Here is an 18,302-nt window from a genome sequence, read left to right on the forward strand (position 1 = left end):
GTGGCAAAGTGGAAGCAGAATGTTTTAGATGGCAGCCGTCTCTCAAGCCTCCGTCTGTAAGCCGGCCACCAGAACATCAGCTACACGTTTGATTGCTCATCACTAGTTAAGTGTGCACCCTCTCGCAATTGTGCACAAGGAATTTCAAAAACTGTATTCCAAAATGTAACGACTCTGATTAGAGCAAAGATAAACGTGCTGGGTTGCCTCAGAATAACAACTCATCACCATTGACAGGAGAGTAGGCCTATTCAAACTGGAGTGATTCAGTGATTTCGGTCTCTGTCTCAATCAATTCCAATCTACTTTCTCAATCAATAGGCCACTTGTCGAACAGGAGAAGCGGTTGTCACCACCCTGTATACCCTGTACTCTTCAGAAAATGTTCTTCATGTAATTCACGAACTACACAAAACAGAACAAACAAAGAGGCATTCTGGTATCTGGCAGCGACGATGATGCTCCATCGTGTAGTTTGTGGGAGGAATGAAACAATGCGTTCAATCAGGCACCAACGGGAAGATTTAGGATGGAGGGCAGAGCGGGTTTTTAAAAAAACGTGAGCGCGTTGCCTCATCTTCCACTTTCACTCCAGCTCACACCATGAGCTCGAAGCTCGCCCGAGCCAAAAGGAACCAACAGCTCTGTGAGCACAGAGCAGAAATTCTCACCACTCACAATAATGTCCCCAAGGTACAATGAAGAATTATCAAATGAATTTACTAGACAGGTCTTAGTTCCTCTCTACAGTCTTGATGTAAAACTGTTACACATTTCTCCTTTTACCCCCATTTCCTCAGACTTTTCACTTCTGGCTATGTTTTAAAAGGGATCATTTTATAAAACCAGAAAAAGAAAAAAGCCATCAGTCAGAGAGAAATCTGGGGAAAGAGCTCGTCAGGGATAAAGCACCAAATGTAGGAGTTCTCATTTAAACTAGCGAACGAATAACATCAACATCTTACTTCTATTGTACCAACGCTGTAGATAGATCTTTGCTGTAATACTGAGACTGTGCCACAAACTGTCATGACTATCCACCATTATATATCATAACTGCATATTATATTTGGGTAAGAAACAATCTAGTGAATCCAATATTTGTATTTCTTAACTTCAGTCTGGATGGTTACGTTTGTTCAAGGATGTCAAACAGGTTCAGGCTAAAACGAATGGACCTGGATGTTAAAGAATCAATACTACATGGATTTTAAGCGATAGAAAAAATAATCTACTGACGCACGAGAGATTTGTGGAAGAATTATAGACCGATTAGAACGACTTTTCATTGAATAGAAGCGGCCTTAGTGAGACACCAACACGGGCAGACCTCCAAATACCTTGAAGCCCTCCGGTAACCACTCAGTCCCAGAGCAGCCGGCCAACAGCATGTGCTGTTTGTGGAAGGACCACAGCAGGAACCTGATCCGGCCTGTACCACAAGACCCAGTTCCATACCATCGGTCTGCAAACCTCAACAGACCCTTGTGGACGATTAAGGAACGCTAGCGAGCATCACGATGCCGCTTCGTCTCTGTGATGTGGATGCAGAGAGATCTGGAAAGCAAAGTTGATCCCGCATGCATGACATGCTGTGAACTCACGGAGATGTTCAAATGTGAAGTGATGGCCGCTGCGGTTTCTATTCCCAGGCAGGAGAGCCTCCAGACAAATGCAAATGGAATCTGATAATTAAAAACTGCTGACACACCTGCTCACTCTTATTGATTGATTTTTAGACTGACGCACAACCACATAAGTCTGAAGTTGGAAAAGAAGAAAAAAAGAAATGAGAGATTTGTATTTGATATACAGCTGAAATATGTTCCTGAGGGCTTCAGCGGGGAAGCAGACGCCCTCTAAACTTTAACAAGATGTTCATTCTTGGCTTGCGTGGTTCTGGACGGGCTCCAGAGGAGTTATGATTGTCAATGCAAATGAATGTGAAACTGAATTATGGAATTTTACTGCTCCAGCACCCTGTGTGTGGTTTTATGGCCGCTATAAACTACGGGCTCTGTTCGCAATTGTACTGTAGGACGAGCGGCAGGAGGCAGCACACTGCTGTGGCTCACCACAGGACCGTTAGGAGAGGGAAATATGGCTGGTGGTTTGACCCGGATCAAACAGCCAGAACCAATGGCGGTGAGCTCAGATGGGCATTTTTATTTCATACTTTCATGCCCTCTCCCCACATTAAAATATCAGGACTCGGGTGGGAAAATTGGAAAAGTGGCCTTTTAAAACGCTTTGTGAGTTTATGGATGATTTTATCATCTTCACACTGTTGTAAACTGTGAGGTTCAAAGGTCAAACCTGATTCTCAAGGTCCAATTAGCTGCTCTTAGCTTTTGATCACATCGCATGATAAGTTCACCAGGATATTTGTTTTAATGGAGAAACGAGAATATAAATAGACATTCACATTTACAATTTCTATGACAAACTGGCAAATCCCATCTGTTAATTAAGACAATGTGATATGATCACAAAAAATGACGAGGGTAAAGTAACCTTGAGAGCTCTAAGCCTCGTTTAGAAATCATTCATTCGCCAATCACCTCTTTAGAGCCGGCTATCTGTCGTAGGAACATAGCTTCTCTACTATAAAACTCAAGGACCTGAAGGGAGGCTTCAGCAGCAGGAAACATGTTACAAAGACAATTAAAACACGACCCTCAACATCTAGTCTACGTTGGGAATAGCGTCCATCCCCACACTTCTCTGTTTACCTTTAAGCAGCTCCTGAGGAGCCCCATTATTGTAAATTTGTGTGGCGTGTCACTCACACAGAGAAACCCACTTCACCAGACAACACTAAATGCGCTCCCCGCCTCGTTCTCGCCCAACGAATCCCTCATTCCAAAAATGTATTTGCAGTTAGAAAAGACCTTTTCTCTCGAGCGCTGCTGGAGTGGCGTCTCCATCTCGCCGGTTGTCTCTGTGGTGGTGTTGGCTAATGAGGGTCTGGTCGGGAGGCCGGCAGCTCGGCTCTTCAGAAGCCTTTGTCAAAACATTGCTCCGGGAGAGATTTGAGCAGCTATAGCTGCCCACAGGAACACTCCTGCCGTGGGTGTTTCTCTCAAGTCCACACCGCTCTGTTTACCTGCAGGCACACGCCCACTACTGTGTGTGTGACAAAGCCACATCCAGCCCGACACTCAGGAACTAGGAATGAATATACACGCATGTCAAATGTATTCATATCGACGATCAGAGGGAACAACTCTCAGCTCATATGGTCTACGGTTTGTACAGCTCTATAACTAGCATTGCCTGTGTAGCCTCACATAGACATCCATCTATAAATAACACGGCAATGAGCCACACCATTGTTCTGGGTGACGTTTTCAGTCAACGATTATCACTGTTGCTTATTTTTAGTCAATCCTACACACACACACACACACAGCGTCCTGCTGAGGTAAATACCCACCAAATCACAGATTACATCCGCAACAAATCCTCCTGTTTGAGTAGCGTTTGCCAAAAATTAAGATTCTTGACTGTTTGTGGACGTCATTTAGCCTTTTTTAATATTTGTGATCAATCTATATTGATTTGTGTATTCAGTAGGAACCATTGGGCTGACTGGTTAGGAGGGTCTGAGAGTATTAGGGACACATAAATACTCTATTAATCTATATCAATGGTAGTTTTGGTCTTTTAATGGGATCTGTGGATCTGTTTTATATGAAAGAATGTAAAGTTTCAAACATAAACTGGGACGGATGATTTGGTTGGAATGCTTGAACTTTCAGCATTCTCAAAATCCCAGAAACGCGAGGCAGAAACAAAACAATGAATTAGGATGAGTGCTAAATCCTAGCTGAGAATATCCGTGTCTGCTGCGGGACCCGTCATGATATCATCCGCCATTAGACGTCTGGACAGACGCCAGAACTCAAATCCTCGGCCATGACACCCTGGCCAAGCGCTGAATAAGGAAACATGGAGTAAACTGAGTAAACAAGACGAATCCCCTTCCATTAATAGAAGGCCGGTGCACTGCGGACACGCCTGCCATCCCACCATTAATTATCTGGTCTTATGGGAAGATTAGTGGAGAGAAACTAAGCCAACAGCCAGACTTCACTGAGTGTGCCCCCCCTGTTTAACTACCAAAACAGCACAAACAAATGAAGCTCCATAGATCATACTAAGGGACGATCTGATTGGGCTCGTCTCCACTCATCTGTTCTTTCCTTCCTCTCTCTCCCGTCTCCTCACGGCCTCCATCCATCACTCATCACAGCAGACAGGCTGGGGGACTGAGGTCACACCGTTATCAATGGCTAATGTGATGAGGGAGGAAACGGGAAAGGAGTGTGACAAGAACAAGACGGTAACGCCAGGCTGATTATTTACTCCATGAAATAAAACCTTTAACGCCCGAGTTTGCCTGGTGGATGTTTGCTCGTAACGAACTGGAACAACCGTCTCAGCGGCGGTCTGGTTCTTAGCATGTTCCTCAGAACAGCTGTAAAATGTGTCCTTCGTGTTCTCTTTGTGTTTTGAACAGTCGTCAGACTAAACAAGCCATCTGAAGACGTCACCTAGCCTTCAGGACATTGTAAACGCCACCTTTCACCATTTGATAACATTGTAGAGATCAACTGGTTTAGTGAGGGGAAAAAACGGCGGATTAATCCACACTGAAAATAATCCTTCATTGCAACTCGACATATTAAAACAATTATTACTTAATAGCTCTGACTTTTAGGCTCTGAATGCACATGTTAATACACATTGGACCGAAGCAGACGATGCTGATGTGGAGTTCAGGACACATTTCCATATAGACGGAACAAACGCACAAATAAAGCATCCAAGTGTGGGAACAACATGCATACACAAGCACGACCACAAGCCGCTCTCACAGTTGTGGTCGCCGACAGCTTCATTCCAACAGTGATTTGAAAATGGGATCGTCTGAACTGGCAAGTCGAGATGCTGCTGCGTCTCCCATAGTTCTGTTCCTGTTTCTGTGCACGAGGATGTGACTAGCATGACGCTCTGCAACAAACATGTCAAACTCCCCTTTAAAACGGATTGTATCAAGATAGTATCCAACAGGTTTAAGTGCTTGAAACAGATTCGTACTATTGTATCATCTCCCTTATAAGATGCAAGAGGTTTAACATTGGTTCGAGATTAACTGGAATTAGTCCAATTGAGATTCGAAGGAAATGAGAGACTAAGTTATTGACTGGCTGTCTTGCACTAGATTTAGCTGCTCCACTGACCCCGAATCAGTCCTGTACTCTGTGTTTCTGTCTCAAATCAAAGCTCTGAAAAAGCCAGCAGCAGTTTCCCTTTCTCAGTCCTCTTCTGTTCAGAGCTCATTGTCATGGTCAATCCGTTATCGCTGGGAAATTGTTATTAAACTACAATAAGCACATTTTCAGTAATATTCTCTTTCACGTTGACACTCTATAGAGAGTTATTAAAAGGAGGAATTATTCAAATAAATACACTTTTCAAGATCTTTACTTACTGCTCAACAATTTGTGGACATTATGAATATACGTTTTGAAAATAGATTGTTATATGCAAATCGTTTTTGTGATGGAGTGCGTTGAGCGATGCGTGCCACTTTACAAAGACGACCTTTATATCTTCGGATTCACTCTGTGCAGAGGCCGTTTGGAGATCGAATCACCCCCGACGTCGGCTGATGACACTTCATTGTGTTCAAGTTCATTCGATGACGTCAACACACCAGCACCTTTAATACACATTCAAATGCTCCAGTGGCCGACGGGAGTGGAGTTTATCATTTCTCCTGCTCATGCCGTTCAGGTCGACCCAAACATGAGCCGCTGACTTACCGGCATCACATATTAAACGTCTCATTCTCAATCCATCAAATCAAAAACGCATTGATGCTGTATTTTAAATAACAACGTACCAAATAATCCTCATGTAGACGATCACACTGACAGAATCCAATACAGTACAAACATAGATTCAATTCCATTTTAAGTATTAATAGTTGTATAAAATGGTCTGAGCCTGCAGTTTTCACTTGTGAAGACGTCAAACAACTGATGCAATGCAGATCAATACAAAGAAACGATTCATTTAAGGCCTCTTAAGCGCTCCAAGAGAAACAAGTATACCTCCAATACAGTGCCCTTCCCCTTCAGATCCCTCAGAACATGAACCTACTACCTGATCCCCAGGAGGTTCTGTTGTGGGACCGCTGGTTTCCCTCTTGGTGGTGCCGAACTGAGCCACAGCCCGTTACCCTTGAGCCTGGTCCCAGCACAGCGTCGGTCCAGGGACCACGCTAACAAGCTAAAGCTCGACGCTCGTCATCAAAAAAGGGAACCATTTGGCCACTCACTAGAGACCTGAAAAATTGCAGGTTGTTGGTGCAGCCCCTCGACTTGGACACAATAATTAATCTTCATATCGATCTTTCTCCCAGACTTCTGTTGGGACAAGCACAGGAAGCATGACGAAGAACCTGCAGTATGTTTCAGCTTCAGGAGAGGAAGACGGCCAGAAGATACCCAGAGCTTTTCCTCCCACCCAGCCTCATAAACACACACGATTTATCCTCAACATCCCTGTGACTCGGGAGATATTTTATTTGTCTACAAAGGGAGGAAACATCCAAAACAGGAAGAAATAGATACGGATAAAATCAGCGATTTAGAGTCACAAGTTTCACGTAAAGGCAACCAGAAAAACTGAAGGAGAACAAGGTCAGGCGGTGAAAATCACAATTTAAATCAAAGAAAATAAAAAGGTGACACTAGTATTTCAGTCCATTTTACCAAAATCCTATAATATTTGACATCCATGTGTCCGGATCCACTCTTTATCCATGTGTTCCTCCCCACTGGTGTCCCTGATGCTAAAGGAGAGTTCAGATGCTCCCCTCACTCTCCCTCCTGCACCAGTTTCTCGTTACCATCAAGCTCCCTCGCTGACAAACTGCCCACCAGGCTCTGAAATACGACCCATAAAGCCCGGTGCCACTATAAACCCGGAGCCACGGCTGATTTGTGAATCCAATTACCTCCCTGTCTGTAATGGCTGTCTTCAGTGCCATGATGTGAAGTCAGCATATGTCCTTAAAGCCCACCACAAAGAGCGACGTCCAGCATCTACGACGGATCATCTAAATAACCATCTTGATGTATAGCGGTGCGGGGATGTGGGAAGCCAAAAATAAAAAGTTTATTTTGCTGGCACAAACACACAGAGAGAGAGAGAAAGGTCAAAGAGCAGTTTAGGATGTATAGACCTACACTGATTAAGAAGACTTGCTGGCAGAGAGAGAAGAAACTAAGGCAGGGCTAGCAGCAGAGGGATTTCCTGTCACTGATCTTGGGCACATTTGTTTGGGAGATGCTGCAACTTAACTCCATCGACGGCACATTTCTATTTAACTGTGAAACTAGACTAGATTAAGAGTTTAGTCAGGTTATTTTAGTCTCAGCAGTCTGGATTTATTGTTACGACCAGGCCGATATATCGTTCAGAGATATGCCAAAAAGATATGTTTGAGGTCCTTTAGAAGCCGTGTCGCCGTGTTATGGAATCACTCCATCGGCAGAGAATATCTGGGTCCAGCCCCAGAGAGCAGTTGCAAGTTTATGTTTGAAATTGTGAAATGCCCTACTCAGCTCAAGCTGTTGTCTCACACTGTCCTCCACCAAAGAAATGATGTTCTCATTTGATTTTGTCGACTTATAGATTTAATCAACATTTCTCTAAAACTGAGTCCCTCCACAAAGAATCATGCAGAAACATGAAACACCTTAAATCTGGTGTTTACCAGAGACGTGCTTAATAAAAAGACAAGTCAACTGAAGAAATCTTTGTCGACGAAGATCATATCAACCATCAAGTCGACTAAGAGGGGGAAAAATCCTTCAACAATGGTATTGGTAACAGCCCTAGTAAGTAGGGGTGTAACAGTCCACAAAATCCACGGTTGGGTTCGGTACGATACAGTGGAGCCACGGTTCGGTAGGTTTCGGTACAGTAGAAAACTATAAATGCCAGAGAAATGTACTTGATTTTAAAATATATTTATATATTTATATTTAACATCATAAAGTTATTCTTTGACTTTGAACAATGATGGAACTATACCTGAGTGACAAAAACTGCTCCTTAATGTTATGTAGTATTGTTACTTACATCTTGCAAAAGAGATTTTTAATCTCAATGGGACTACCTGGTTAAATAAAGGTTTAAAAAACAAATTCAAACGTATTGTTCGGTTCGTCATGCGTACCGAACCGTGAGCCTCGTACCGAACGGTTCAATACGAATATGCGTATTGTTACACCCCTACTAGTAAGTATTGCCTCATAAATCATGTTACTTTTCAACTATACTCCTGGAGGAAATTGGGGGATTTTATTAGCTAGTTGAGCTGACAGGAAATAAGAGGGGAGTGAGTGAGTGAGTGAGTGAGTGAGTGAGTGAGTGAGTGAATGACATGCAACAAAGCCTCTTGCCCACCAGAGGATGATCCAGTCTCAGCCCTTTTGTATCACGAGAATAAATTCACAATAACTATGTGGTTAGCATGCCTGACGGGCTGCTCACACATGTATACATTCTCAAAACAAACATTGTTGAATGGGACCTGATGTTGCACTGATGTTTGAATTTATCATTGCCGTCCTCAATTCAACTCGCCACTGCCATGACACAGAGCTGTAAAGTTGACCTCAACTGGCATTCCAATGACCCAAAATAGACAGAGCTGGAATTTAAAAAAAGGAACCCGACTGAAAACTACACCCTATTCCCTGGTCAGAATGATACACTGCTTTTGTATCATTCCCCCATAAACGCTGAGCTTCCATTCCTCAGAAAGTGGCTGAGAAACCTCAATAATATTGCTCAGTAAGAAAAAAAAGAAGCCTTTGCATTTATCCAGCAGCGGGGGTCTGACTCTAGCCAGGCTCCGGGCAGTGAACAGTACAGGGCTTCCTTTGAGCCCAAACACCAAACCTTTCACAGACCTTCCAATGACATTTCAGATAGGGGGGCCTGTTTTTTTCCCTTGCGATGTTAAAGCTTCTGCACAGTGGGGATCTGTGAGTGTCAGTCATGTAAAATGGGAAGAAATGCCCCAAACTAAATTCACCACGAAGCAATGCGTCTTGCAAATGGAAAATTCCTGAGTTACCCAAACTTCTCCCACTTCCTTTCCACAGAGGACCACGCTATCACGGAAACATGGTTTGGAAAATGAACTTAATAGTCCAACTAAACTACATTATATCAGTCTATAACTGACAGGCAATATACAGACTGCTACTCTATTATTAATGCATTCTGGGTAACGTTGTGTCCATCCATTCTGGAACCATTTTGTTTCCATGCTACTCCCCCCCCCCCTTAAGCCATTCCTTCTTCCCAGAGTAAGAGCCATATAAATGGGCTCTCAGTCTCGATTACAGTAGAGTGATGGCTGCTTTCCAGACAGGCAATCTCTATGGACACCCCTGTTCTCCGGTCCAAACCACTGAACCACGGTCTCAGCTTTCTCCATTGTCTCTGTGGGGGAAATGTCCGACACATCGACGTGTGGAAGAGGAACAGATTTCGACAGAGAGGGTCAACTCCTACACAGCAATAGTGTCACAGAACTTCCTGCAGCAAATGTGGGTTACTCGCAAATAAATCGTCAATATATGCAAAGCAGATCCGTATGATGCTTAAAAGAAGAAAAAAAAACACAGAACGCAAAGCAACTGCGACGTAACAGTTGGATTTAACGGCTCAATCTATCATCCGGTGCTGAAGCAGAACATGTATTGTTTATTGGAACAGGTAAGTTCCCACATCCCTCTGGTGATCCATCACGGCACCTGTTGTGCTACTTTTAGTTGCTTCTCTTAGCACTGCTGGTAAGAAAGAGAAAAGACTGCGTCTCCCGGGAGCGTCCCATTGCCAGGTAGGTGCAATGTGTCGATGGCCGGTTCAGCCAGAGAGTCGTCCTCTTCCATCCCTCAAGGAGAGCCCAGTGAACCCAAGAGATCTACCTCAAGGCTGTAACCATGAGACAAATACTTCAACAGCGGATTGAAGAGAAGATCAATCAGCACCTACTTTGATAATCGACAGTTTAAGTCGTTTTTCAAACAAGAACAAAGCACATTGAATATTTTTTGCCTTTGTACTGTTTGTCGAACAAAATAAGTGATTTGATGTCGTCGCCTCGTGCTTTAGGAATTTTTCGCTGTTTTCTGAGTTTTATTGATTAAAATGATTTATAAAAAATGATTTGCAGGTTAGTCAATAATGAATATATTTGTCAGTTGAAGCTCAAATCTACCTAACAAACAGACATTAAGATATTTAATATGATATTAATGATAACACACAAGATGGTTGTCATCCAAACTCCTAATCAAGAAAATTTGCCAAAAGCAAAAAGTATTTTAATATTTAAGTTCAAACGGTTGAGATTGAGTCTGAGCTAAAGAAACACAACAAACGAGTCAAAGAGTTTAAAAGCCTTGTAATTAACTAGTTTAAAAGGGCTGAACTCATTCAGCACACAGACACTGGTGTTTACATTTGAAGTGATGTGTGTGTGTGTGTGTGTGTGTGTGTGCGCGCGCGCGCGTGTGTGCGTGCGTGTGTGTGTGTGTGATAAGTGGCTGCTCACGAGCATTAAGCAGGAAACAGAATTTCTCTCTCTTCTCTTAAACACGGAACATATTCAGCATTAAATGCAGATTACATGCCACCGATGTATGTTTTGCAACACACACACGCGGGTCTGCAGATTACGCGGAACGTCGCGACTAATGTAGAGGACTGAAGTTTTGTCATTATAGGTTTTTAAAAGCAGATCAGAAAACGTGGAAAAGTTGTCCAGCGACTCCCCGATGAACGGCCTAATCCAGCGTCTTCAGAGTGCCTCTCCGTTCTTCTCAAAAGGAGCCGTCAGCAGGGTTTAACTCGGCAGCACCGCACAACGCACTGCTCAGAAACAGAAAATGCAGAATAAGGCCGGTGGCTCACTTCACCTTTCATGTCGCTCCTGAGCGTATACCGCTGCAGAGTCCTTAGCTCCGGTTTCAAGGTTCCCCGCGTGGTTGCTTATCGGGAAAGTGATTAGAAATGAAGAGCTCTGTCAGTGATACGGTTGGAATCCCAGAGTTTGTTGCCTTCAGACTTGCCAAGCTCTCTTTGCTACTCGATACCAGATGGCAGGTTGAACTGCGGCTGCTGCCAACACTGCTGCTGATCCTCACAGGGATTTCAACACAAGCTAATATACTTTTCTTCAACACCAAACAGCGTGTTTCGCCTCGCCTTTAACGCTGCTGCTGCTTTTCAATAGACCAAGTGGAATATTCCTGCAGGGCACATACAAGTGAGCACTAGAACAGAGGAGTAAACAACAATCATTACCCCACATTAGCCTGCCACCAAGATTTAGAATGAGTGGCGAGGCAGTGAAACGATCATTATTACGGCGACAGTCTTAAACATCAGCTCAGCAGATGGTGCGCTGGAGAGATGGCACCACTTGAAGGGGGCTCAGGCGACAAACGCAGCCGAGCAGCTTGGGAAGTGTGTGAAGAAGCATCCACACAGTTATCCCACTGGGAGCCGTGTGAAAAAGTTTCTAATGATTGGATTGCGTTTGGTAATGGAGGGTTGAGGAGGAAACAGTGTGGATCACTGAGGGCTTTCTCTTAACATGGATTGTAACATACCACGACAACGCCAACAGCCTCTCAGGCAACTTCTTCTTCTGAAAGGCAAACTGGGAGAATCCTGTATCAGGCTGTATTTAAAACAACCAAGTTTCCGGCGATAACGGATTCCCCGATATCAACTTTCTGAAGTTCTGTCTCACAAATACTTTCCCACTTGGGCTTATTTAGGGGAACTGGTTCCACCAGATCCGATATCTGTGGGTCATCTAGGACTCTTTGTTCTCCCACTTTATTCTTTTGTCTTTGACCCTTTTGTCATTTCTTTCCCCGACAGCTACCGCTATGAGAATCCCACTGAGTAACCACAAATTGTCACGAGACAGCCAATTAAAAGCGGAGTTTCCAAAGATGCCAAATCTCCCGGTATTGTACAGTAGTCTGCTCGGTATTCAGTCTTAATTTGTTCTGCAGCACTATCATCCTATGCCAAAGAGAGCTGAAATATTTAAGCTGCTTCTCAAGCACTCTCTGTGAAACCTTTAAATCTCTTCTCTCTGACAGATCTGAGCAAAGTGCCCCCCCCCCCCTCCCTCGCACCATTAAAGGCAATCTAAGGATGCTCTGACGATTGATCGGGGAGGACTGGTGCAGTGTGAGGGTAAATGGCCGTCACATGGGCCTGATGGACCTTTTCTCTCTCCCGGTGGTTGCCCACATTCACTCAATTTGATTCAGAGCATGTTTGTGCCTCTGGATGGGGAGGAAATAGAGGAAAGGGAACTGATCTGTTCTGTCTGCGCAAGAACAACAACAGGGTGGCGGCAGAGGAACAACAACTTTCCAATCAGAGAGGCGCGATGACAACACATCCTCTGGTCAAAGGCACAGTCATAATGTAATGTCTGTCCTTAACTACATGTTTGAATTGATAATCATGCCCTGTGAAGTTCTTCTAATTATTGAACTGAAACACTTAACAATTAGCTGCATTGCAAAGTTAATTAAACCTTACTTTGATTAGCCTGCTTCTAAATGTAAAGAAAACGCACATAAAGACTTTATAAAGTTCTAACATATGTGGTGAGGGATAAGCAGGCAAACTGGAAATGCAGTGGATGCTTTTTAGTGACTCACTGCATTGACAAACGGCAAATGACTGCCATGAGACTAATCCTTGACAAGTCATTGCTTTTATGAGCTAAAGGAAAGTAGCAATTAGCGCTATGACGCCATAAACAACAGAGGAGCTGTGGGACATCGGAGGTAAATTTACCATGACCGTAAACAGAGGAGGCTGCTGAATAAAGCAGAGTAAGCAGGTTAAAGTGGGAGTTCAGACAGCATCCTCCTCGCTTGATTACATCCTGTGAGCCCAGGAGGGAAACGTCCCATTTACATCCAGCTACTTAAACGGTGAGCGGTGATTCAGGAATAAATTACACGGAAATCTTAATTAGTTGGACGTGACACAGCAGAAGAATACCAAACAACTTCTGTATATTCGGCTTATAACTCGCAACCCTCCTGCGCGACAGGCCTAACGCGTCTCACCGAGCTCCGTTACGCTGCCCGGATGGAATAAAAACCGGATTGAATGGCAAGTGAGAAAAAATAAATGAATGCATTTTAATAGCAGTTAATCCGGTGTCAGCGTGGATGTGATCTATTCTGAAAACTTCCATCCACGAACAGCTGCAGTAGGCGTGTGTCAGTCAACATAATAGCAACGGATCGTGTCTATTGTACCGATAAGCAAGTGAAAAATGCAAAACAGGGAATCATTGTTGGTCGTTTATCACACATAAAGCACACCGTTACACATCACAAGTGCTGGGGCACACGAGAATAGAAAAAAAGCAACCCAGGCACACTGGAGAGAGGCAGCACGGCGCGTCTTCTGCGGTCTCAACAGCCCGACAATTACGCACTAAACACGGACAGAAAATCTCCCAGCATGCCGGTATAACTTGCATCCAACAACTCGTGCGGTACCTGACGTCCAGCCTGCAGGCAACACAAGTACGGATAGTCGGTGTGTGTGTATGTGTGTGTGTGTGTGTGTGTGTGTGTATACAATAACATCTCCGCTGCCAACATAAAGACCGTGCGCATAAAACTTGAAGCGTGTACCTGTGTACTGCAAGAGAAACATTGTCCACAGAAGGCGAGGTGCGATTCTCCGTCGGCCGTCTGCTTGTAGGACGAAGTGTACGAAGTGTAAAAAAAAAGAAAAGAGAATCCTTGAATGGAGACGGGGCTCGTCCCTCAGTCAGTCTCCGCTCCGCTCGGCAGACTGGACTGCAATGAGAGCAGCCCCGTCGAAGCGGGACCTTTTTAGCTACGGCGGGGCGAGCCCGCCCTCGCGACGTGCCCGGTTCGCGGCTCAAGCCGAACAAACAGTTCGCTACAGGGGGGGGGCGGGGGGGGGGGGGGGGGGCGAACTCTCCGGGTGGCGATATACAGTCACCGCCAAAGAAAAAAAGAAAGAAACTCGTGCTCGTATTCTTCGTCAAGTGTGCTGCGGAGGCGAGCTCGAGCACCGGAGGGACCGTGGAGAGAGAGAGAGAGAGAGAGAGCGCGAGAGTCGTTTTCATAGAGATCCGCAGCCGAACTTCCCCCGACGGCAAGTCCCTCGCAGCGAACAGGAGGAACCACTCAACAACGCCACCCACTCCCCGAGCTGCGTGCCAAATAAACCAGATTTCTATCACATGTTCAGAGGTGCAACAAAAAAACATTAATCCCCTCTAAAAAGCCAGGTTATTTCACCCAAACGTTGAACAGCTGTGCTGTTTTAATAAGGGTGTCATTCTGTAGCCTGCCAGTTGGAGGAGGAGACGCAAAGACATTATCAGTTCAATATCTCAGACAGTGATGAGAGGCATTCCCGTCATCCCCGAGGCTCAGGATACACTGCGTTTGTTTTCTGTCCATATTTATTAAAATAAGTATGTCAAATCATCAAAATTAAGCTGCAGGCTGTAACCACTCTGATAAAAAAAGCACTACATCCAACTAAGTATTTGCATCATCTTTGGCTCCCGCTGTGAACAATAAATATGTTTAAATATGGGCAGATGCTTCTCAGGATGTGAATGCATTCTTGGTTTGATCAACAAAGCCGGAAGATGAATTACACACGGAAAACAGCAGAACAAACACAATTACGCTTCCATAATTAGACACGAGCTGTGTGAAGTCATGAAAAGAGATGCAGATGATGTCTGCTGTGGTCAGCTGAGTCGTTTATTCCTGATAGCATGAACTCCCTTCAGTCTGGTTCAGTCTGGCTTCTGGAGGAGACACTGACATCACATGTTCAATGCTGTTGTTCAGTCTAAACTAATACTATTACTCTACACTAATACTATTACTCCTAATGGCAACTGTGTGCGTGTGTGTGTGTGTGTGTGTGTGTGTGTGTGTGTGTGTGTGTGTGTGTGTGTGTGTGTGTGTCATCATGGCAAAATGTGGTCATGGACTCAAGTCAAGTCGAACTTGATTAAAATTTGGTTGCCGCCAGGTTTGCAAACACATTCTTTATGAAACCATCATCACATAATTCAACAATCAAAACAAAAGTGAGATCACTTCATATGAAGACAGCAAAAAAAACAGCTGAATGCATAAAGTGCTTTGGTGGAGAGATCTCGTGCAATTACTGTGCAAACAACACAGAAGGACAGAACAGACGCAATGAAACTTCTGAGTCATCATCGCAGCGCACACGCATGCAATTATGCACACACTGTAAATGTGCATTTTTCTGAAGGAGTGCAGACGCTGTTTGGACCCGATTACAAATTGTATCTAGTTGGATTTGATTTTCCACCAGGTCAATTTCATTCCCTTTAATATCCATCAGTTTTGGGTTGGGCGTCGACTTCCTAAAATGAATGATCGTGTCCTCGTGTTTCGACAGTAAGAACCTGCTCATGACCTAGTTCCTCATCTTCCAGGAGGCTTCGTGCCACCGAATCGTCGGCAAACTTTACAAAGCGTCTGTTCTGGTATTTACTTTGACAGCTGTTTGTGTCAAGAATAGAAATGAAGGGAGACAGATCATGTTAAAGTCTGGCTCGAGTCAACGGACCCTCGAGATGATGACACAGGTTCAGCAGGTCTCCGGATGGCTCCACACAGATCTTATGTCTGGCTAATCAACTGTCCACTGACTGTATGAGGAGTCAAACACGCAGATAAACAGAAACATATATACAAGTCTAAACTGAGGTTGTGCAGTTCAGGTCAGAAGGCCGTGGGCACGTTTAGAAGAATATCTTCAGGATCAAATTATTCTCTCGTCTGCGCCACCAATGAGTGTTTCCACTGCCGTCATACGATCATTTCAAAAGGTAAATCAAAGTGTTTACCAATTTCCAGCCCACTGCGAAGTCAGGAGAGCACCGTTCCACAAACAAGGTGCCGTTATGAGAGTGACGTACTACACAGAGTCTTTCATCCGCTGTCAGCAAACACTGTAACGACAGCAACTGACTGATTTAGAGAAATAAACCAGGTTTCTTCTTCGGAAAACAAAAGCGTTTGCTCGATATCCACGATTACTTCCTGGAAATAACAACTGCATGTACAGTCAGACAGTGGTGATGGATGATTTGGATGTACATATAACAGGGTTCACACATATCTCCTCTGAACCGTCAGTGTATACATGGAAGAACAAGAATAAAGGTTTGGAGTCTGAAGTGAAGTAACTGATCCGCCCGAACATAAGAGACTTCTCTCAGAACCACGTATCTTCTGTTATGGAAAGGTATTTATGAAGCACAGTTACATCACTTCTCCAAAACTTTCTGGGTTTATGAGAATATCAAAAGCTCTCCGGGGCTGGAAATTGCTATTTTCAAATTTCATGACTTTTCCGGGTTTTACTGGCCGCACGAACTCGTATGTGAAGTCAACTTAAAATTATCCCAACGGACAACTTCCCTTCCGCAGGTACAACTGAACAAGAATCTAAACTGGCAGGTCGACCCAAAAACAACTTTGAAAGAGCATCTTTTTCACTTCAGACTACATTATTAGCATCGACAGACTTATTGTTTCAGTTAAAGTACAAATCCCACACTTTCAATACAGACTGGCCTGAGGACGAAATATAACCGTCTTTAGGCAACCAACCCAACAGCCCCAAAATGTATTTTTCAGGCTACGTTACAATGAGGATTCTTGGAAAGACTTCTGAAACATGACACAGTAATATGTGGACCTGTCTTCCTCTCACATTTGGACTGCAGCCTTTGAACAATATTAGATGGACAAGCCTATTATTCCCTGCGTCACATGCCCTGTGAAGGGTTGGTTTAAAAAATTTTAAAAAAAAAATCCCCCAGAGCACATGCACACACATCAAGGTGAAATTTAAGAGACACATCAGTGGCTACAAACACAGCGTTATGAGCCAGGAGTTACGTATCTATCATCTGCATGTAGGGATGTAATATAACCGATAGCTGGCCACCAGAAAGGAGGAGAAATAAACTGATTTTTTTTCCCCCTAGGCAGAATTCAATTACCCCAGTCAGCCAGTAGTAATGAGTAACAGCCAGTGCATGCGCTCATTCAATTTCAGTGTCCCTAGGGAATGATGTTTTTCTGATGTCTCCATTTAAATTATTTTTTTTAAACAATGATGCTGTTTTTGTGGCCTGCTTCGTGTAGCAAAACATTCAAATCAAACACTAATTTGCCTCCGTGCCTCAGCAGATGAAAGCATTCTTGGTTTGGCTTTCATGGTTTCGTATGAGAATGTGTGTGTTCGGCGACATTACGGACCTCTTTAGTTCCTCTTTAGTCAAATAAACTGCTTAAAGGTGAGGTGAAAGCAGTCATTCTGGCTGAAAGATTTCACCATCTGTGAAAAATAAAATATAAAAGCAGATAAAAGCTCAATAAATCATGAACTCATGTCATCAGATAGGCTTCAAATATGAAAGAAAAATGTATAGAATGGTCAACTCTGTCGAACATGATCTCATGCTCATTTGTTCAGTTAACAGGGAAGTGTTTCATAAAAAGAATTATTCAAATTCAATTACGGATTATGAAATCTGAGCTATCGTAGTAAAATCAGGCCTCTGGGAGGAATAGCCTTCTTCCTACCCAGCACTCCTTTCATCAATAGTTCCCCTTTCATGAAACATTTATGACTGTTTGTTCTGCGAGATGTCGGCACTGTTTGTCTCCATCGAGGAACTTGCCAAATCAAACACAGTGCTGTTTTGGCTTGGTTCGAGCACTCCACGCTGTACCAATATGCCCTTTTCCAATCAAACAAAAGGGGCTCAGGTAGCGGCTCCACGAGGCCTTCAGAGACGGGACGGAAAGCCGTTTAAAGTTACTTTTGAGCTCCTCCTCCTCCTCCTCCTCCTCCTCCTCCTCCTCCTCCTCCTCCTCCTCCTCCTCCTCCTCCTCCTCCTCCTCCTCCTCCTCCTCCTCCTCCTCCTCCTCCTCCTCCTCCTCCTCCTCCTCCTCCTCCTCCTCCTCCTCCTCCTCCTCCTCCTCCTCCTCCTCCTCCTCCTCCTCCTCCTCCTCCTCCTCCTCCTCCTCCTCCTCCTCCTCCTCCTCCTCCTCCTCCTCCTCCTCCTCCTCCTCCTCCTCCTCCTCCTCCTCCTCCTCCTCGCCTGG

At 44.3% G+C, this 18,302-nt stretch overlaps 1 protein-coding gene across 3 annotated transcripts in view; it reads right to left on the reverse strand.

Moving 5' to 3' along the window:
- The window catches only part of enox2 (ecto-NOX disulfide-thiol exchanger 2), a 117,265-nt gene extending 103,337 nt beyond the window's left edge, over positions 1–13,928 (reverse strand). For all 3 annotated transcript variants that reach the window (XM_079269008.1, XM_079269007.1, XM_079269006.1), the window contains exon 1: positions 13,785–13,928. In XM_079269008.1, the coding sequence (XP_079125134.1) occupies positions 13,785–13,806 (22 nt within the window). In that variant the 5' untranslated portion in view covers positions 13,807–13,928. The remainder of the gene's footprint in view (positions 1–13,784) is intronic.
- Between the last annotated feature and the right edge of the window lie 4,374 nt (positions 13,929–18,302).

Source organism: Melanostigma gelatinosum (genome assembly GCF_949748355.1).
Source record: "Melanostigma gelatinosum genome assembly, chromosome: 5".
Taxonomy (NCBI): domain Eukaryota; kingdom Metazoa; phylum Chordata; class Actinopteri; order Perciformes; family Zoarcidae; genus Melanostigma; species Melanostigma gelatinosum.